We start from the raw sequence: 23,824 nt of genomic DNA on the forward strand, positions 1-23,824 counted from the left end.
CAAAGGATAATAAGGAAACAAATGGACCTTATGGGGACACTGTTCTTAGTCACCTGGCTCAAAAGGTGGCCACCATGAACAAGCGTAACCCGTTTTCCAGATCCCAGAGAATGTGTTGCTCATTACCCTTTAAACCCTTTACCAGGGTCTGGACTTACACAGAGACTCCCTAGACTTGAGCCACGGTGTTACCTTCTGTTTTGTGGTGTGAGATTGCAAGATTAGTCAGGTAGCCAGGTCAGAACCAGGAGAGCAGAGAAAATACAAAATCAGATGATGCAAGATTAGTCAGCAGTTTGGGATTGCAACAGGAAACAAACAAGCTGGGAGATGAGCATAGAGGACTGAACGAGATGAGAACAAGATTGTGTCTGGCAGCTTCCGTCAATATGCTTTGAGCTTTAGTATGGTGTGGTGCTTTCCAATCGGCAGAAGTAGGGAGCAGATAATTTCAGCTGGACAGCACACAAACTTGTACTGCCAGACTAGATGGTATTATGGGTCCCAGGCACACCAATCTCAGTGGCTGGACAGAGCTTGCGCAACCCAGAGCTTCTGGTTCCAACGTTTCCTTCATCACCAGTGCTGCCTGCAGAATAAAAAAGGCCACTCTTGGTACCAGGAGCAGACGTCGCTGGAGCAGATCCCAGAGGAGATGGACACAGCATTTGCAGAAGCCCTAACACAACTAAATGGCAGAAACCAAGAGCAGTAGAAATCCCCATATAATGACTCAATTTTGGAAATTATAACTTTTATTGAATTAATCCATAGGAGCAGTGACTATTTTGACTCCAAAGACATTTTCTGTAAATTAGCACACAGTGAATGTTGAAGAGTAAAAATAGCACATTTGCCATTTTATTGTCCAACAAATAGTGCCTAAATTGTGCTCCAGGAGACATGCCATAAATTAAGTGGGTTAATCTCACGATAGTAATGCCAAATACATGGATGCTAGATATGGTTTGGGCACACTGCAAGGCTCAGAAGTGAAAGGAAGATTTGACTTTGGGAGAGCAGATATTGCTCGATCGGTTTAAGGAAGCCATGTTACTTTTCAAGAGCCTTTCAGCCACTGATAATATGGAAACCTCTTTTTCCATTGACAGATGACAGATCTGAGTGGGGAATTATTTTTTGTGGGATGAGAAGAAGTTTTTATTGGTATTATTTTTGCCTACATAACAATGTATGGCTTTTTATTGCATGTTTGGGTTTCTATTACACTGTGAACTGTCAATGTCTATGGGAATAATTCAATATTTCACATAACTTGCCATTTCTACTGTTTAACTATAAATGTTAAAAAACAAAATTACAAAATCATAATTTATTTTTTTCTTTGCAGATCACTGTACCAGGAGATCAAAGCGACAGCTTACATCCATAATTTTTAAATCAGATGATCTTGAAATTCCACAGGATATTACTGAAGTGAATGCCATTACTCCGGATTTATCATCATCCGTTCATAGCAACCATTTGTCATCTGATCCTTTAAAACAGGTCCCGTCTTCTGATTCATTACCAACTACTAAGGAAAATCAAAGTCTCAAAATAAGCATTAAAAAGCAAAATGCTCCTAAAGCAAGGAATACATTTTCACGTTCAGAACATGGAAATAGTTTTCCCCTTAAAAAGTCTTTTATTACACATAAAAAAATTGACACAGTGGAGAATAGATTTTCTGGTTCCAAGTGTGAGAATTTTTTTAACCAGAAATCACATCTTGTTAGACACCAAAGAGCCCACACAGGGGAGAAGTCATTTACATGTTCAGAATGTGGGAAATGTTTTAACCGGAAATCAGATTTGGTTACGCATCGGAGAATTCACACAGGGGAGAAGCCTTTTTCCTGTTCAGAATGTGAGAAATGTTTTAACCGGAAATCAGAATTGGTTAGCCACCAGAGAAATCACACAGGAGAGAAGCCCTTTCCTTGTTCAGAATGTGGAAAATATTTTAACAAGAAATATAATCTTACTGTACACCAAAGAACTCACACAGGGAACAAGCCTTTTTCATGTTCAGAATGTGGGAAATGTTTTAACCAGAAATCAGATTTGGTTAACCACCACAGAACCCACACAGGGGAAAAGCCTTTTTCATGTTCAGAATGTGGGAAATGTTTTAACCGGATGGCGCATGTTAATAGCCACAAAAAAACCCACACAATGGAAATGCCTTTTTCATGTTCAGAATGTGGGAAATGTTTTTTTAATAAATCATGTCTTATTATTCATCAGAGAACTCACACAGGAGAGAAGCCTTTTTCATGTTCAGAATGTGGGAAATGTTTTACCTGCAAATCAAGTTTGCGTATGCACCAGAGAACCCACACAGGGGAGAAGCCTTTTTCATGTTTAGAATGTGGGAAATGTTTTCACCAGAAATCACATCTTAAAAGCCACCAGAGAATACACACTGTATAGAAGCCTTTTTCCTGTTCAGAATGTGAAAAATGTTTTGCTAAGAAATCATCTCTTCTTATTCACCAGAGCAGTCACACAGGGAAGAAGCCTTCTCATGTTCTTAATGTGGGAAATGATTTACATGGAAATTAACTCTTAGTAAACATCAGAAAAGTCACACAGGGGAGAAACCTTTTCACATTCAGAATGTTGGAAATGTTTTAATCGAAAATTGTATTTTCTTAAAAGGGTTTTCCATTACTTGGACAACCTCTCGTCATTTCTCTTGTTGGCTTTCAATAAAATAAAAACATTCATACTAAGTTCCCATGCCTATGCCACTCCAGCAGTGTCAGGACTCGCGTTCCCTGGGCTCACATGTGGTTCTTGCATCAAACGAGCCCTGAGCTCAGTCACTGATGGCTTCAATATCCGCGCCTTCTGATGTTTTGAACATCAACAGGAACAGGGCTGCTGTGGCTGCTCTCAGGCTTACTCTTATTGTTCGATTTGTACAATGGAGAGTACAGTGATACCAGCACAGGGCTCGCATGATATTACAACCTCACATGAGCCCCTGGTACGCAAGTGCTGACACTGCTATAATGGAGCATGCATGGGAGGTGAATATAAATGTTTTTATTTTAACTTGACCAAATATGAGAAATAAGAAGGGTTTTAGCAAGTTGTGGACACCCTCTTTAAATATCAAAAATCCCTCACAGAAAGAAGTCATTGTCATAACTAGATTGTGAAAAAAATGAATTACTGGAAAATCGTGTTTTGTTAACCATCAAAAATAACTTGTATAAAATAAATGTCAATTGCACACTAATTTTGGATGCAAAAATTTTTTATTTTATTACAGTTCAAGACAAAAGAGCAACCTTTGAGTGTCATCGTGTTTCAGCCAAACAGGCCTTATTCACGACCATTGCTAAAAATTGAAACACAAATATGACATAGCATAAGTATATACAATGGTGTAGCATGTGAGTCACCCGCCAGGGCCGTGGGGTATCGGGTCCGGTGTTCACAGAGGGATGTCACGGTGGCAACCCAGTCCGTGGCCCTGGGCACCCATGTAAATGGGAAAGTCTTTAAAGGGATTTGGTGAATAAAGTTTATGTTCGTGACGCCACCTGTGGTATTCCGTCAGTGGTGACCGACGCTGCTTTGAGGGGTCCTCTGGGGTGATGTTATGGCAGCTAGATGGTATAACTTCCCACAGGTGAAGTATATCCCCAGGGCTCCCGTTGTGTAGATGGAAGATGGTGAATGGTGCAGTGAAGAACCAGGACACAGGTTTGCAGTCTCTGTACCTTGTTTACTGAAGACTTCAGCAGCCACACTCCAGGGCACCAGATCACAGGGCAGGCAGGGTCCGGTCGGCTTGGAAGCGAATCCAGAGTTTCCTTTACCAGGTGGCGTTAAAAGCCTTCCTCAAAGCGCGGTGGGGTTGTAGTCCCTTACTGCCTATGGCTTCACATAAGGTCCTCACTGTTCTTCTCTGTCCCCCATATAGGATAGGACATAACCCGTATGACTGGTGACTTGAGCCTTTTTACAGGGACTCTAGCACGCCCCTGTCTCTATAGTTGTTACCGTGCCTCCTGGATATTAAGGTGGACAGGTAACTTGCAGTTCAGCGGTCCTGCCGGTCTTTGCTGTAAGTCGTAGAGTCCCTTACAACATCGGTGCTCCGGCTACCGGAATCTGCGCTTCAGAAGGAGGCAGCCTGCTCGTAGCTGGTCTCCCCTGATATCACTCTCCTTTGCTTAGCTCTCCTTCATGTTCATTGAACAATGTCCTGCTTTCTGGATGATCTCTATCCCAGAGCTGCAGCACTGCGGCTACACAGCTCTTTACACCTTCTTCTGCCTCAGACTGCACCAGTCTGCTGTCTGGTACTAAAGGTACCATCACACTAAGCGACGCTGCAGCGATATAGGCAACGATGTCGATCGCTGCAGCGTCGCTGTTTCGTCGCTGGAGAGCTGTCACACAGCTCTCCAGTGACCAACGATCCCGAAGTCCCCGGGTAACCAGGGTAAACATCGGGTTACTAAGCGCAGGGCCGCGCTTAGTAACCCGATGTTTACCCTGGTTACCGTTGTAAATGTAAAAAAAAAAAAACTACATACTTACATTCCCGGTTTCTGGCCATGTCCCTCGCCTTCAGCTTCCCGCACTGACTGAGCGCCGGCCGTAAAGCACAGCGGTGACGTCACCGCTGTGCTGTGCTTTACGGCCAGCCGGCGCTCACCAGTCAGTGCGGGAAGCTGAAGGCAAGGGACGTGACCAGACACCGGAATGTAAGTATGTAGTGTTTTTTTTTTACATTTACAATGGTAACCAGGGTAAACATCGGGTTACTAAGCGCGGCCCTGCGCTTAGTAACCCGATGTTTACCATGGTTACCAGTGAAGACATCGCTGAATCGGCGTCACACACGCCGATTCAGCGATGTCAGCGGGAGATCAGCGACGAAATAAAGTTCTGATGTTTCCCCAGCGACCAACGATCTCCCAGCAGGGGCCTGATCGTTGGTCGTTGTCACACATAACGATTTCATTAACGATATCGTTGCTACATCACAAAAAGCAACGATATCGTTAACGATATCGTTATGTGTGACGGTACCTTAACTGATCTCTGTCAGCAACTAAACTAGCTTTCCCTCCAAATCACAAGATATATATATAGGGGAGTCACCTATGAAATAGGATCAAAAGCTCCCCCTTGTGGCCTGGAGTGTGAACATGTTGTGTGCATAGTGATTACCTGGTGAGAGTTATCTTTCATCGCTTCCAAACGTAACATCACTCTCCCCGTGAGGAAAGCAATGCTACTGTAACGACCAGGACCCTGGGGCGCCACACTCTCTTTCCCCCCCCCCCCCCTCACCCCCCTCCTAAATACAGTACTCCCAGACTGGGAAAAGAAGAACAACAATTACAAGTTAGCAAAAGACATACAAATTTTTGAATGCTGTGAAACATACAAATTTTGGAAACATACAAATTTTTGAATGCTGTGAACATGTCAAACAAATTAATTGTGCAAACTGGAGCTTCCCTTTATGGGAGGTATGGATGCTTAAATGTTGCAGAACATATGGACATGGTATGCATACTTTTTGAGAATAGAAAACAGTATTATGACTAACTATGAAAGGCAATTACCCTCTGAGGGTATACTATGATTAAAGCTTTTAAGTGCAAAAACAAACATTTTATCTTTACTTCCTTCAAAGTGCAGAGTTTTCCTACAAACTCCAATTACCCCTACAGGTATACTGCATCAGGTCTGTTCAGTTCAAAAGTGCAACATTAAACATTTTCATTACTATCTGCACGTAACACTATCAGGCTGCCGTCACACTAGCAGTATTTGGTCAGTATTTTACATCAGTATTTGTAAGCCAAAAGCAGGAGTGGGTGATAAATGCAGTAGTGGTGCATATGTTTCTATTACACTTTTCCTCTATTTGTTTCACTCCTGGTTTTGGCTTACAAATTCTGATGTAAAATACTGACCAAATACAGCTAGTATGATGGCAGCCTCAGAGTTTCTGTTTTTTCAAGTTCACTACATTAACTTACTAATGCATATATCTGCCAGAGGCATAGCTAGGGTTTTGGTTTGGGGGGGGGGGAAGAGGGGCAAAAAGTCTGAGTGGGCCCCTAACCAGGCAACCTTCATTACAACTCGGTGACGAGCCCTAATAGTAGAGAAGAACCTCAGCCTATGACTGCACTGTTACTGAAGATAATCTCTATATAACGACCAATATGGATATTACCGCCATATGGTCAGTGGTAGATACCAGCCCTACAGAACATATAAGAGATCACAGCACAGTTACAGATAATGACTTACCGCTGATACCCCAATACTGCCCTGCTGCTGCCGTATGTGTCCCTATTACTGCACCTGATACCCCAATACTGAGCCGCTGCTGCCGTATGTGTCCCTATTACTGCACCTGATACCCCAATACTGAGCCGCTGCTGCCGTATGTGTCCCTATTATTGCACCTGATACCCCAATACTGAGCCTCTGCTGCCGTATGTGTCCCTATTACTGCACCTGCTGTGCACCTGCTGTGTGGTGCTCTGTGCCCTCTAAATTCTAAAACACCCCTCTATAATGTAGTAATACTGGGTGCAAGTGCCTTAGAAAACAGCTGACAACATATTCCGCAGCGCTTTACAGTTTAACAGTTTCAAACACAACAGTCATAAGTAACAACATTAGCAATACAATAATTAAAGCAAACATAAGACGACCCTGCTCGTGAGAGCTTACAATCTACAATGAAGAGGGGGAGATACAAAGTACAGGTGTGTATTTACAATGATGTATTTACAATGATGGTCCAGCCATCTTCAGGGAGTGGGGGATAGATGCAAGTAGTGAATGGGCTATACACAAACATAAAATGACTGATTAGGGAACGTGATAGGCCGCTCTCAACAAATGTGTTTTGAGGAAGCGCCTAAAACTATGCAAATTGTAAATGGTCCTAATATCTTGTGGTAGAGCATTCCAGAGGATTGGGATGACATGTAGAGACCGCACAGACCAACGTGACAGCAGAGGAAGACGTGGCTTCCTGGTCAGGTCATTTAAGGGTGTAGAACTACTAACTCCAGAAAGCCCAAGTAACGTGGTGCCTGTAGGATAACATATGCCTTGCCAGTGACAAATCCATCAGCAAAATGCCAAGTCTGCCTGCACATAATGGTAAGAGGAACCGAAGGTTACTGCAGCCAAAACCTCTAGAATATAGAGTGCGGTGGTTCCCATCCCGCCTGGACGTAAACTAGACTCCAGGTTATGTATATTATAGGGTAGTAATAAATAATAGACTTCTGGAATGACTACATGGACTAGCAGACATTAGATTACATCTGATGGATAAGACCATTTATAAGACCTGTTACCGTTATTATTGCACATCAGGTCATCTGTGTACAGTGGGGTGTAGAGCTACAGGTTTAGTGGTTGCTCTTGTTGGCTGGCCCAGCTGTCTTTAGAAAGAATGCATGGACCAGGTCTCATAGCACTGAACGCCTGCTCCGTGGGCAGAACACTACTCAGACAACACAGGGTGAGGGTAACACAGTGTGCCAGTAATTTATTGAACCACCAGCACAGCATATAGAACCGCCCAGCAAATACCCCAAGATGGTGTACATTACAGAATCTCACTCTTCCGCTGACTCACCAGGATAATGGCATCTGTCACTTCAGAGATTTCAGGGTGGATTACCCCACCTGTGGCATGCACACAGAGGAGGTAATGACAAGCATAGGTAGATAACAGTCCATTCAGATACAAGGCCAGTTGACCGGAGTATCACACCCTGGCTTCATCTTCCAAACATCTCTATGGAGCCAGGTGACCGATGGGTCCTATTCCTGGCTTTCTCTAAACATATCCATGGTTCAGCAATGGTCAATTGAGCAGATTTGTATTCTTCCAGCCTGGGCCAAGGTCCCCTAAGCCGTAGAATCATAAATCTGTGTCCCTGCTGCTGCCGTATGTGTCCCTATTACAAGTTTTACCCAATGTGAAACTGGGTGAAGTAATAACAGGTCCAGATGTAGCTGGACGGACATGTAAACATGCAAGTACAAAAAACAATAAAGGGGGTCTTCCAGCTGATAGCATTTTTCCAAAAAGTTTACCAGAGAATGACAGTCACACCTCAGTGCTCCTCTCACACTTCCATTCTGACTCTTCTGAAGTCCCCACTGGCCCAACATCTTGGACCCTGCTCACACGGTGACAGCAGGAGCGGTGGGCAGGGTTGGCAATGAGACGAGTTAGACTTTATTTTCAGAAAATAATTGAATGGCAAAAAAAAAAATTACCTTGTTTCCCGTTTCCAATGTGATCTCAGCCACAGTTGCTTTCAAAACTCCAATTTCCTAAAAGCAAAATGAAAATAAAGTGGTAAAATGCAAAGAAAACGATATTGGCCAAAGTAGTACATTGACTGCTCCAGTGTCAAATAAAACAATATACGGAGGGTTTTAGTACAAGTCCTTGCACCTCTTCATATAAAGTAAATGTTATTTCCAATACTGTTAATATTCATACCACCACTTAAAACAAAACTTAATGTGCCCACAAAATAAGCAACCTAATAACTATTTAAAGGGAACTTGTCTGCTGATTCGTGCTGCCCAAGGCTCCATCAGAATAAAAATTATATACAGTGGGTATTCACGCCCTGTTAGGGCTAGCGGAACGCACAGAGTAAGGCTAGGTTCACATTGCGTTAGGGCAATCCGTTTAGCGCATACGCTAGCGGATTGCGCTAACGCAATGTCCCAAAAGGGATCGCGTTTGGCGATCCCGCTAGCGCAGATGCCCGATCTGCGCTAGCGAGGAACGGACCTCGAACGCTGCAAGCAGCGTTCGAGGTCCGTCCAAAACTAGCGGGACATCGCTAGCGCGTGCCGAAAATGGCATGCGCTAGCGATGCGCTAGAGATCCGTTAGCACATTGCAGCCAATGGGTGCGCTAACGGATCCGTTGCATGGCGTTAATTGCAACAATTGCGCCATGTAACGGGGTCCGCTAGCGGACACCCATTAACGCAATGTAAACCTAGCCTAAATATAGATGTTTTATTGTTATTTCATGCGTTCGCAGCCCGGGGTCCACCGTGCAGGAGAACCTGCTGCTAGCAATGGCGGCACTATATGGCGGTATGAACTAGATCTGTTATTTCATACAGTAGCCATGAAAGCAAAGCACTGCGCCCTGATAGACTGCACAGAGGCACAGGCTAACTGCCCAACAGAGAGCAGTCAGTGGTCATGCATGCACACAAAACTCGCAGGAGGTGCCAGCATTCTAGGGGCTTATTTCAGCCAGGTCCCTGAATGCATACAAACACACCATCTCCTCGCTGGAGGTGCCAGCATTCTAGGGTCTTATTTCAGCCGGGTCCCCGAACACAATCTTACATAACCACACAGGCGCAAAGCACATAACTTAGAAAGATACTAGCGCATGGCCATGCGGCCATGCGAGCCTTAAATAGTTGCAGCAAGTACAGGACCTTCCTAGAAGGACCAATGAGAGGCTGCTACAGAGCCTGAGCACCTACAGGACCTTCCTGGAGGACCAATGGATTTAGCTGCAGTATCCGAACATGTGACCCTCGATCTCCACTGAGAGATCTTACTCTGGGCATGCTCAGAATGAGAAAAGCAGGACTTAGTCCTAGAAGCGTCTGCTCGCCGCTGCCCAGCACTGGCTTCAATGGCAGAAGCAGGAAAAGCAGCAGTAACTCTTTGTACAGAGTCAGACTGAGTGAGACGCTGGGACTGACGTCTCCACTGAGCAGGCTCCACTGTGGCAGGAGAAGAATGGGAGACCGCAGCGGAGATGGCCTGAGATTCCACCTGTGCAGAGGCAGGAACTTAACCCCCTACACACCCCTTTAAATTTTTCACTCTTTGTTTCATTGCAGTCATTTGTTAAATTCAAAAAAGTTAATTTTTTTTCTCATTAATGTACACTCGGCACCCCATCTTGACTGAAAAAAACTGAAATGTTAAAAAAGAAAAACTGAAATATCAGATTGTAACAGATCCCAGGGAGGATTTCCTTAGTATTGCACAGGTCATTGAATGCTTGCCTGTCCAGGTGATGCAATTATCAAGTGTGCAATACTAAGGAAATCCTGAAAACATGACCTGTTGGTGGGCCTTGAGGACTGGAGTTGGGGACCCCTGCTCTAGAGTATAGGTATCCAGGTGCCCACCACACCCGACGTATGTTTCGCTCTGAGAGCTTCATCCAATGGCGATGGGCAGCTGGTAAATTAGCTATTTAACCTATCATTGGCCAATGAGACCGAGGCAAAGTAGCCTCTGTTGATTTATCACCTAAGCACGGATGATAAATACATTAACCAGAGATCAGAGGGGCTGCATTGATCACATGGTGCAGTCACATGTCCGTAGTCTAGTGTGAGAACACTGTCTCATTCACACAAAACATACACCCACATGTAAACCGCATCTCTTAGATGGATAAGAAGAGGAAATATACCGCACGCAGTGATAAATAACAAATATCTATAATATAACGCTGGGAGCATCACTCTGTCCGAAGCCTTTATAGACTGCGCCGGCGCAAGCGCCGGCACAGTCTGGCCCCACAAAGTAACGCTCCCAGGAGATCGCGGTATGCGTAAGCACTGAACGCATACTGCGATCTCCACTGGAGAGTCAGGGACCGCCAGGAGGGTAAGTATATTCACCTTTCCCCGTTCCAGCGCTGCGTGCGGCTCCGTCTCCCGGCTCCTCTGCTGTGACAGTTCAGAGGGCGCGATGACGAGCTTAATGCGTGCCGGCGCCGCCCTCTGACCAGTCACAGGCAGAGGAGCCGGAGTGTGTCTTCAAGAAAATGGCGCCGGAAAGCGCGGACTGCGCAGGCGCCGATTCCTGCTGCCGGAATCGGCGCCTGCGCAGTTGCGCTTTCCGGCGCCATTTTCTTGAAGACACACTCCGGCTCCACTGCAGGTGTGTCTTCAAGAAAATGGCGCCGGAAAGGGCGGACTGCGCAGGCGCCGATTCCGGCAGCAGGAATCGGCGCCTGCGCAGTCCGCGCTTTCCGGCGCCATTTTCTTGAAGACACACTCCGGCTCCACTGCAGGTGTGTCTTCAAGAAAATGGTGCCGGAAAGCGCAGACTGCGCATGCGCCGATTCCGGCAGCAGGAATCGGTGCCTGCGCAGTCCGCGCTTTCCGGCGCCATTTTCTTGAAGACACACTCCGGTTCCAATGCAGGTGTGTCTTCAAGAAAATGGCGCCGGAAAGCGCGGACTGCGCAGGCGCCGATTTTGGCAGCAGGACAGGAATCGGCGCCTGCGCAGTCCGCGCTTTCCGGCGCTATTTTCTTGAAGACACACTCCGGCTCCACTGCAGGTGTGTCTTCAAAAAAATGGCGCCGGAAAGTGCGGACTGCGCAGGCGCCGATTCCGGCAGCAGGAATCGGCGCCTGCGCAGTCCGCGCTTTCCGGTGCCATTTTCTTGAAGACACTCCGGCTCCACTGCAGGTGTGTCTTCAAGAAAATGGCGCCGGAAAGCGCGGACTGCGCAGGCGCCGATTCCGGCAGCAGGAGGACAAAGAAAATGGGCGGAAAGGAATGGCGTAAGTAACAAATTGCTGTGGCATGAAGCTGTGACACATGACAGGATGGGAATGCAGGATGGAGCAGCACATGACAGAATGGGGGCGCAGAATGGGAGCAGCACATGACAGGATGGGGATGCAGGATGGGAGCAGCACATGACAGAACGAGGGGCGCAGGATGGGAGCAGCACATGACAGAACGGGGGCGCAGGATGGGAGCAGGGCTGGCGTCAGCACCCGGCGCACCCGGGCAAGTGCCGGGGCCCTGACAAGACAGGGGGGCCCACTCACGCAGTCATACATCCATCTGGCCGCTTTAACCCTTTCTACCCTTTCAATTTGCCCTGCCTGGCACAAGCATCTTCTCAGTCAGTGCAGGGCCAGGCACATAGGGGTTAAGGACACAGCCAGCGTGACATTGTGGGCGGAGAGTTCTGCTCTGCTCTCCTGGCTGTGTGCAGTGCTGAACTAATCAGGCACAGGCAGATACCGGACTGGAGGAGCTGCTACCAGCACCTGAGTGAGTGCCATGCTATATCGCTGTATATTCTGACAGTCTGGGTGACCTGGGGGGGTGGCCATGGGCTGGGCGGCTGCAGCTGACATATATATATATATACAGTGGGGCAAAAAAGTATTTAGTCAGTGAGCAATAGTGCAAGTTCCACCACTTAAAAAGATGAGAGGCGTCTGTAATTTACATCATAGGTAGACCTCAACTATGGGAGACTAACTGAGAAAAAAAATTCCAGAAAATCACATTGTCTGTTTTTTTAACATTTTATTTGCATATTATGGTGGAAAATAAGTATTTGGTCAGAAACAAAATTTCATCTCAATACTTTGTAATATATCCTTTGTTGGCAATGACAGAGGTCAAACGTTTTCTGTAAGTCTTCACAAGGTTGCCACACACTGTTGTTGGTATGTTGGCCCATTCCTCCATGCAGATCTCCTCTAGAGCAGTGATGTTTTTGGCTTTTCGCTTGGCAACACGGACTTTCAACTCCCTCCAAAGGTTTTCTATAGGGTTGAGATCTGGAGACTGGCTAGGCCACTCCAGGACCTTGAAATGCTTCTTACGAAGCCACTCCTTCGTTGCCCTGGCGGTGTGCTTTGGATCATTGTCATGTTGAAAGACCCAGCCACGTTTCATCTTCAATGCCCTTGCTGATGGAAGGAGGTTTGCACTCAAAATCTCACGATACATGGCCCAATTCATTCTTTCATGTACCCGGATCAGTCGTCCTGGCCCCTTTGCAGAGAAACAGCCCCAAAGCATGATGTTTCCACCACCATGCTTTACAGTAGGTATGGTGTTTGATGGATGCAACTCAGTATTCTTTTTCCTCCAAACACGACAAGTTGTGTTTCTACCAAACAGTTCCAGTTTGCTTTCATCAGACCATAGGACATTCTCCCAAAACTCCTCTGGATCATCCAAATGCTCTCTAGCAAACTTCAGACGGGCCCGGACATGTACTTGCTTAAGCAGTGGGACACGTCTGGCACTGCAGGATCTGAGTCCATGGTGGCGTAGTGTGTTACTAATGGTAGGCCTTGTTACATTGGTCCCAGCTCTCTGCAGTTCATTCACTAGGTCCCCCCGCGTGGTTCTGGGATTTTTGCTCACCGTTCTTGTGATCATTCTGACCCCACGGGGTGGGATTTTGCGTGGAGCCCCAGATCGAGGGAGATTATCAGTGGTCTTGTATGTCTTCCATTTTCTAATTATTGCTCCCACTGTTGATTTCTTCACTCCAAGCTGGTTGGCTATTGCAGATTCAGTCTTCCCAGCCTGGTGCAGGGTTACAATTGTGTTTCTGGTGTCCTTTGACAGCTCTTTGGTCTTCACCATAGTGGAGTTTGGAGTCAGACTGTTTGAGGGTGTGCACAGGTGTCTTTTTATACTGATAACAAGTTTAAACAGGTGCCATTACTACAGGTAATGAGTGGAGGAAAGAGGAGACTCTTAAAGAAGAAGTTACAGGTCTGTGAGAGCCAGAAATCTTGATTGTTTGTTTCTGACCAAATACTTATTTTCCACCATAATATGCAAATAAATTGTTAAAAAAACAGACAATGTGATTTTCTGGATTTTTATTTCTCAGTTTGTCTCCCATAGTTGAGGTCTACCTATGATGTAAATTACAGACGCCTCTCATCTTTTTAAGTGGTGGAACTTGCACTATTGCTGACTGACTAAATACTTTTTTGCCCCACTGTATATATATATATATATATACTACAGCAGCCGCCCAGCCCAGGCCCCCAGCACAGCCTGTATAGATACAGTGTATATAATATATATACAGGACAGGTGCTGGGGACCTGGGCTGGGCGGCTGTTGAAGTATATACACCGCACAGTACCTCTCCCCTGTATATATACACTGCACAGTACATCTCCCCTGTATATATACACTGCACAGTACCTCTCCCCTGTATATATACACCGCACAGTACCTCTCCCCTGTATATATACACTGCACAGTACCACTCCTCCTGTATATATACACTGCACAGTACCTCTCCTCCTGTATATATACACTGCACAATACCGCTCCTCCTGTATATATACACTGCACAGTACCTCTCCCCTGTATATATACACTGCACAGTACCTCTCCCCTGTATATATACACCGCACAGTACCTCTCCCCTGTATATATACACTGCACAGTACCTCTCCCCTGTATATATACACCGCACAGTACCTCTCCCCTGTATATATACACTGAACAGTACCACTCCTCCTGTATATATACACTGCACAGCACCTCTCCTCCTGTATATATACACTGAACAGTACCGCTCCTCCTGTATATATACACTGCACAGTACCTCTCCCCTGTATATATACACTGCACAGTACCTCTCCCCTGTATATATACACCGCACAGTACCTCTCCCCTGTATATATACACTGCACAGTACCTCTCCCCTGTATATATACACCGCACAGTACCTCTCCCCTGTATATATATACTGCACAGTACCTCTCCCCTGTATATATACACTGCACAGTACCACTCCTCCTGTATATATACACTGCACAGCACCTCTCCCCTGTATATATACACCGCACAGTACCTCTCCCCTGTATATATACACCGCACAGTACCTCTCCCCTGTATATATACACCACACAGTACCTCTCCCCTGTATATATACACCGCACAGTACCTCTCTCCTGTATATATACACCACACAGTACCTCTCCCCTGTATATATACACCGCACAGTACCACTCCTCCTGTATATATACACTGCACAGTACCTCTCCTCCTGTATATATACACTGCACAGTACCTCTCCTCCTGCATATATACACTGTACAGTACCACTCCTCCTGTATATATACACTGCACAGTACCTCTCCCCTGTATATATACACTGCACAGTACCTTTCCCCTGTATATATACACCGCACAGTACCTCTCCCCTGTATATATACACTGCACAGTACCACTCCCCTCTATATATACTCCGCACAGTACCTCTCCCCTCTATATATACTCCACACAGTACCTCTCCCCTCTATATATACACTGCACAGTACCTCTCCCCTGTATATATACACCGCACAGTACCACTCCTCCTGTCCTGTATATATACACTGCACAGTACCTCTCCCCTGTATATATACACCGCACAGTACCTCTCCCCTGTATATATACACTGCACAGTACCACTCCCCTCTATATATACACCGCACAGTACCTCTCCCCTGTATATATACACTGCACAGTACCTCTCGTCCTGTATATATACACTGCACAGTACCTCTCCTCCTGTATATATACTCCGCACAGTACCTCTCCCCTGTATATATACACTGCACAGTACCTCTCCCCTGTATATATACACTGCACAGTACCTCTCCTCCTGTATATATACTCCGCACAGTACCTCTCCCGTGTATATATACACCGCACAGTACCACTCCTGCTGTCCTGTATATATACACTGCACAGTACCTCTCCTGTATATATACACTGCACAGTACCTCTCCTCCTGTATATATACTCCGCACAGTACCTCTCCCCTGTATATATACACTGCACAGTACCTCTCCCCTGTATATATACACTGCACAGTACCTCTCCCCTGTATATATACACCGCACAGTACCTCTCCCCTGTATATATACACCACACAGTACCTCTCCCCTGTATATATACACCGCACAGTACCTCTCCCCTGTATATATACACCGCACAGTACCTCTCCCCTGTATATATACACCACACAGTACCTCTCCCCTGTATATATACACCGCACAGTACCACTCCTCCTGTATATATACACTGCACAGTACCTCTCCTCCTGTATATATACACTGCACAGTACCTCTCCTCCTGTATATATACACTGTACAGTACCACTCCTCCTGTATATATACACTGCACAGTACCTCTCCCCTGTATATATACACTGCACAGTACCTTTCCCCTGTATATATACACCGCACAGTACCTCTCCCCTGTATATATACACTGCACAGTACCACTCCCCTCTATATATACTCCGCACAGTACCTCTCCCCTCTATATATACTCCACACAGTACCTCTCCCCTGTATATATACACCGCACAGTACCACTCCTCCTGTCCTGTATATATACACTGCACAGTACCTCTCCTGTATATATACACTGCACAGTACCTCTCCTCCTGTATATATACTCCGCACAGTACCTCTCCCCTGTATATATACACTGCACAGTACCACTCCTCCTGTCCTGTATATATACACTGCACAGTACCTCTCCTGTATATATACACTGCACAGTACCTCTCCTCCTGTATATATACACTGCACAGTACCACTCCTCCTGTATATACATACACTGCACAGTACCACTCCTCCTGTATATATACACCGCACAGTACCACTCCTCCTGTCCTGTATATATACACTGCAGAATTTACAATAGCTATCACTCATGTAAGAAGTGAATTATGGCATTGGGCTATACCTATATTTCTCTGCTGTATCTGGGCATCATGAATCGTGGTATGTGTTAAAGGGGGGGGGGGGCCCACTGAGACTCTTTCGCCCGGGACTCTCAAAAACCTGGAGCCGGCCCTGGATGGGCACATGACAGAACGGGGGCGCAGGATGGGAGCAGCACATGACAGAACGGGGGCGCAGGATGGGAGCAGCACATGACAGGATGGGAGCAGCAAATGACAGAATGGAGGCGCAGGATGGGAGCAGCACATGACAGAACGGGGGCGCAGGATGGGAGCAGCACATGACAGAACGGGGGCGCAGGATGGGAGCAGCACATGACAGGATGGGAGCAGCAAATGACAGAATGGAGGCGCAGGATGGGAGCAGCACATGACAGAACGGGGGCACAGGATGGGAGCAGCACATGACAGAACGGGGGCGCAGAATGGGAGCAGCACATGACAGGATGGGGATGCAGGATGGAGCAGCACATGACAGAATGGGGGCGCAGGATGGAGCAGCACATGACAGGATGGGGACGCAGGATGGAGCAGCACATGACAGGATGGGGACGCAGGATGGAGCAGCACATACCAGGATGGAGACCATATACCAATATAAATGCTCGCCACCCGGGCGTAGAACGGGTTCAATAGCTAGTTAATATATAATATATGTGCCTATGCAAAACCCATAGCCTAACCTAACATGCCCTAACATGTTGATCCAGAGGAAGGCAAAAAAAAAACCATGTGGCAAAGAGTAAGCTCCACATTGGGGAAAAAAATTCCTTCCCGACTCCACATACGGCAATCAGACTAGTTCCCTGGATCAACGCCCTATCAAGGAATCTAGTATATATACCCTGTAACATTATACTTTTCCAGAAAAGTATCCAGTCCCCTCTTAAATTTAAGTAATGAATCACTCATTACAACATCATACGGCAGAGAGTTCCATAGTCTCACTGCTCTTACAGTAAAGAATCCGCGTCTGTTATTATGCTTAAACCTTTTTTCCTCCAAACGCAGAGGATGCCCCCTTGTCCCTGTTTCAGGTCTATGATTAAAAAGATCATCAGAAAGGTCTTTACACTGTCCCCTTATATATTTATACATTAAAATAAGATCACCCCTTAGTCTTCGTTTTTCCAAACTAAATAGCCCCAAGTGTAATAACCTATCTTGGTATTGCAGACCCCCCAGTCCTCTAATAACCTTGGTCGCTCTTCTCTGCACCCGCTCTAGTTCAGCTATGTCTTTCTTATACACCGGAGACCAGAACTGTGCACAGTATTCTAAGTGTGGTCGAACTAGTGACTTGTATATATACACTGCACAGTACCACTCCCCTCTACTAGTGACTTGTATAGAGGTAAAATTATATTCTCCCCATGAGCATCTATGCCTCTTTTAATGCATCCCATTATTTTATTTGCCTTTGTAGCAGCTGCCTGACACTAGCCACTGAATATGAGTTTGTCATCCACCCATACACCCAGGTCTTTTTTATTGACGGTTTTGCCCAGAGTTTTAGAATTTAGCACATAGTTATACATCTTATTACTTCTACCCAAGTGCATGACCTTACATTTATCCCCATTAAAGCTCATTTGCCATTTATCAGCCCAAGCTTCTAGTTTACATAAATCATCCTGTAATATAAAATTGTCCTCCTCTGTATTGATAACCCTGCAGCGTTTAGTCTCATCTGCAAATATTGAAATTCTACTCTGAATGCCCCTTACAAGGTCATTAATAAATATGTTAAAAAGAAGAGGGCCCAATACTGACCCCTGTGGTACCCCACTGCTAACCGCTACCCAGTCCGAGTGTGCTCCATTAATAACCACCCTTTGTTTCCTATCCCTGAGCCAGCTCTCAACCCACTTGCACATATGTTCCCCTATCCCCATTATTCTCATTTTATGTATCAACCTTTTGTGTGGCACCGTATCAAAAGCTTTTGAAAAGTCCATATACACTACATCCACTGGGTTCCCTTGGTCCAATCCGGAACTTACCTCTTCATAGAAACTGATCAAATTAGTCTGACATGAACGGTCCCTAGTAAACCCGTGCTGATACTGGGTCATGAGGTTATTCCTCTTCAGATACTCCAGTATAGCATCCCTTAGAATGCCCTCCAGGATTTTACCCACAGTAGAGGTTAAGCTTACTGGCCTATAATTTCCGAGTTCAGTTTTTGTCCCCTTTTTGAATATTGGCACCACATTTGCTATACGCCAGTCCTGTGGTTCAGACCCTGTTATTATGGAGTCTTTAAAGATTAAAAATAATGGTCTATCAATGACTGTACTTAATTCCTGCAGTACTCAAGGGTGTATCCCATCCGGGCCCGGAGATTTGTCAATTTTAGTGATTTTTAGACGCCGCCGCACTTCCTGCTGGGTTAAGCAGGTGACATTTAATGGGGAATTTTTATCACTAGTCATTTTGTCTGCCATGGGATTTTCTTGTGTAAATACTGATGAAAAAAAGTCATTTAGCATATTGGCTTTTCCTCATCCTCATCCACCATTTCACCCAGACTATTTTTAAGGGGGCCAACACTATCATTTTTTAGTTTCTTACTATTTATGTAGTTAAAGAATATTTTAGGATTAATTTTACTCTCTCTGGCAATGAGTCTCTCTATCTGAATCTTTGCTGCCTTGATTTGCTTTTTACAGAATTTATTTAATTTTTTGTATTTATTTAATGCCTCCTCACTACCTACTTCCTTTAATTCTCTAAATGCTTTCTTTTTGTCACTTATTTCGCCCCTTACATCTCTATTTAGCCATATTGGTTTCCTCCTATTTCTAGTATGTTTATTCCCATACGGTATATACTGTGCACAGGTCCTATCCAGGATGCTAATAAATGTCTCCCATTTTCTTTGTGTATTTTTGTCTCAGGATATCATCCCAGTTAATTGCACCAAGAGCCTCTCTCATCCGTTGGAAATTTGCCCTCCTGAAGTTTAGTGTCCTTGTAACCCCTCTATTACACATCTTTTTAAAGGATACATGAAAACTTATTATTTTGTGATCACTATTACCCTAGTGACCCCCAACCCTTATATTTGATATGCGGTCTGGCCTGTTGGTTAATATTAGGTCTAGCAGTGCCCCCCTTCTTGTTGGGTCTTGAACCAGTTGTGAAAGGTAATTGTCTCTCATAGTTGTCAAAAACCGATTACCTTTGCTGGAACTGCAGGTTTCTGTTCCCCAATCTATTTCAGGGTAGTTGAAGTCCCCCATAATAATGACTTCTCCTTGAGTCGCAGTTTCATCTATTTGCTTTACGAGGATATTCTCCATTGCTTCCATTATTTTTGGAGATTTATAACAAACCCATATCAGTAATTTATTTTTTCCCCCTCCCCTTATCTCCACCCACAGGGATTCTACATTTTCATTAAATTCACCTATATTATCACGCAGGATGGGTTTTAAGGATGAATTTACATATAGACACACCCCACCCCCTCACCTATCCATTCGGTCATTTCTGAACAGACTATAACCTTGCAAGTTAACAGCCCAGTCATGTCTCTCTTCCAGCCATGTCTCAGATATCCTCACCATGTCATAATTATGCTCCAACAACATTAGTTCTAATTCGTCCATTTTGTTGGCGAGGCTTCTGGCATTAGTATACATACATTTTATGTATCTCTCTGCACCTCTATTCTTTCTTAAATTATTAACTGTTCTAACCCCACCCCCCATGCCACCGCCACCCCCAACTTCCTTATTTGTGCCCAGGTCTCTATCTGCACTATCTTCCCCTCCTATAAAATGAATACCCTCCCCCCATTTCCTAGTTTAAACACTCCTCCAACCTTCTAGCCATTTTCTCCCCCAACAGAGCTGCACCCTCCCCATTGAGGTGCAGCCCGTCCCTAGCGTAGAGCCTGTAGCCAACTGAGAAGTCGGCCCAGTTTTGCAGGAACCCAAACCCCTCCTTCCTACACCAATTCTTGAGCCACTTATTAACCTCCCTAATCTCCCGTTGCCTCTCTGGCGTGGCACGTGGTACAGGCAGTATTTCGGAAAATACCACGTTGGAAGTCCTTGCTTTCAGCTTGCAGCCTAATTCCCTGAAATCATCTTTAAGGACCTTCCACCTACCTCAAACTTTGTCATTATTGCCAATGTGCACCATGACCGCTGGGTCCTCACCAGCCCCTCCCAGTAATCTGTCCAGCCGATCAGCGATGTGTCGAACTCGAGTGCCAAGTAGACAGCACACCGTTCGACGATCCCTGTCTTTGTGACAGATTGCCCTATCTGTTCCCCTAATAATTGAGTCACCCACTACCAGCACATGTCTGGCCTGCCCTGCTCTCCTATTTCCCTCATTACTGGAGCAGTCACTCCCCCGGCTTTCAGAGGACATGCCTGGCTGCAGCAGTGCTACCCCTGTACTGGCACTCCCCTCATCTATATAATCAAAGCAATAAATCTGCATAGAAGGAAAAGACCCTGCAGATGATCCCACTAACAAGTATCACAAAAAAAGCAAAAAGTGGAAAAAATAAAACTAAACTTTTAATACACAAAAGTAGTAAAAAACAGGTCACCCAAGTAAACTCTAAATACGGGGCCAAGTCACCACCATATAAAATGGACATAGAAAGATGACAGGCCCTATATGGGATTAAAAGTTTCCAGCAATGTATGCGGAATCAATCCGGGATGGGGTACATAAAGAAGCTGTTCAAAGCATATAACAAACAGCCACTGACCCCATGCAACCAGACACATATATACAATAGACAGTAATCAGCATGTCCTGTGAGAATATGCTTACTGTACCAATGAAAAAACAGGAATGGTCTCACCAATTCCATAAGGCAGGCAGTGGAGCACCGGATTTTCTTAAGTCAGACAGATATCCGGATAATGAAGAGATGACAATTCCTATGTCAATCCCTGCGGGGCTGCAATAAGCTGTCCCCCAAGCTCCTGCCCTTACAAGGGCAGTCCACATCTACCCCTGTAAACATATGCCCTGCACTCTCCCTATGTTGCCAGACGCGTTTCTTCCAAGCCTAAGTCATCAGGGGACTTGCTTGTATGAGGAGACTGAGTGCTAATAATAGAGGGACAAAGAATCCTGCCCCACTCTATGCTGTCCTGCAAGGAGTGGATAGGATAGGGCCGTTGTTAAATAGGAAATGTAAAGCAGCAGATAACATTTCCCATTGGACAATCAAGATACATGGCAGCTGAGAATAGTGAGGGTAACTGATGGAAATAACACCAGCACGCTGTATATAACATAATATATGTTACCCGGCGCTTAATAAACCACAATAAATGCATCGAGGTAGAACACTTACGGTTCCGGTGATGTCACACGCCCAGCACCATGTGGAGCATGTGTCTCCACAACCGGGAAGATACTTCCGGTCCTGCGCGCCCGAGCCGGAAGTTGCGGCTACCTAGCAACAGAACGATACATGCCCACAATGTCACGCTCGCAATAAAACAACAAGATCCCTTGCAAAACCAAAGAGGAGCGATCCGAGTCGGGCATTAAGTAATACTGTATCCCAAAAAAGTTACGCTAAAAACAGCCAACGATACCCGGACCGGAAGTGACGCCTGATGGAATGTGTAACCATGGACGCGCATAAGGTCCCAAGTGGGGCCGGAAGTAATTGCTTACCTAACAACGCATTAAAGGACAAACCTAACGACCGGATAAACAAAACCTCCGTTACCAAGAGAAGACGGTGACGGGAGGGCTGATGGTAAAGAAAAAGGGGGGCGGTAATAACACAAAAGCCAGCCCTATATTAAGGACCTAAATCTCTTCCTGCGTAAAATCCGATGGAAAAAGTATTTTCATAAGCAAGATTCTCGCACCTGTGCTGAACTCGGTATTCCCACTGATATGCTGGCTGATGTTAGATTACTACATAGTATTGGGGAAACGGACCCTAATCTGCAAGCGATGGGCCCGTTTACCCAACTTAAAACTAAAAACCAGAGAATGCCACCTCCCACTGGGGACCTTTCTGCTATTGATGTGTTCTCTAATTTGATGACTTCAGATCTTGTTTCTCTCTCCCAAACTCGTGTGTCATGTAACTTCAATTGTTCCAGAGGTGAGATGGAAGCAGTTAATCGTCTGGAACATGATGATTCTATTGCTATAAAACCCTCAGACAAGGGTGGCAATGTTGTCATCCTTGATACTGCCCATTATCAAGAAATGTGTGAGTCCATACTGGCTGATAGGAATTCCTATGAGATCCTCACATGCGATGTATTGTGAGGAGCTCCGTTTGATATTGCAGGAGGGTCTGGAGAGTGGAGTGATTAATAAAACTGAATATGACTTCATTCTCCCACAACATCCTGTCACCGCCACTTTCTACTGCCTCCCCAAGGTACACAAGGGCCTTAACCCTCTCAAGGGTCGGCCTATCGTATCTGGGGTAGGCAGTCTTTGTCAAAATGCGGGCATTTATTTGGATCGCATATTGAGTTCGTTTGTGTCCTCATTACAATCTTTTGTTAAAGATACCCCTGATCTGCTTCGACGCCTCGAGGGCCTCACAGTCGATCCGCAGTCGTATCTAGCAAGTATCGATGTTAAGGCCCTTTACTCGTCTATACCCCATGAGTAGGGCCTGGAGGCGGTTCAGTATTTTCTTCAAATGAGGGGATGTCAATATCAGGAGCACAATCATTTTGTTTTGAAATTGCTTCGGTTCTGTCTCACACATAATTCTTTCGTGTTTAACCGCAGGATCTACCACCAGCTGAGGGGGACGGCCATGGACAGTCCCTGTGCCCCGGCCTACCCCAACATCTTCCTCGGCTGGTGGGAGGAGACTGTGGTTTGGAGGGATGGGTCTGACAGTGGTGGTTTCTCTATGTATCGTGTCTTAGAGATCTGGACACGATACATAGATGATGTCTTTTTAATTTGGTCTGGCTCTATCGGTGACTTTGACAATTTTATCAAGAAGCTCAATCACAATGATATTGGGCTTTTTTTCACATCTGTGATTGAGCCTTCCTCATTGCCGTTTTTGGACATTCTTATTACGAAGGGCAGTGATGGCAATCTGGTCACTTCTACGTATAAAAAACCCACGGCCACGAATGCTCTCCTTCATTGGAGTAGCCACCACCCTGAACATCTAAAAAGGGGGATCCCTAGGGGACAGTACCTCAGGATTCGTAGGAACCGTTCGGAGGATGCTACCTTTGAACTCCAGGCCAAGGAATTGAGGAGGAATTTCAAGGATAGAGGTTATC

The 23,824-nt window shown here is 45.5% G+C and overlaps 1 protein-coding gene across 1 annotated transcript in view; it reads left to right on the forward strand.

The window, feature by feature from the left end:
- The window catches only part of LOC138666964 (zinc finger protein OZF-like), a 36,100-nt gene extending 32,850 nt beyond the window's left edge, over nt 1-3,250 (forward strand). Inside the window, exon 7 of the mRNA XM_069755171.1 lies at nt 1,352-3,250. Within this exon, the coding sequence (XP_069611272.1) occupies nt 1,352-2,436 (1,085 nt within the window). The 3' untranslated portion in view covers nt 2,437-3,250. The remainder of the gene's footprint in view (nt 1-1,351) is intronic.
- The last annotated feature ends 20,574 nt before the right edge of the window (nt 3,251-23,824 follow it).

The sequence above is a fragment of the Ranitomeya imitator genome, chromosome 2 (assembly GCF_032444005.1).
Source record: "Ranitomeya imitator isolate aRanImi1 chromosome 2, aRanImi1.pri, whole genome shotgun sequence".
Classification (NCBI taxonomy): domain Eukaryota; kingdom Metazoa; phylum Chordata; class Amphibia; order Anura; family Dendrobatidae; genus Ranitomeya; species Ranitomeya imitator.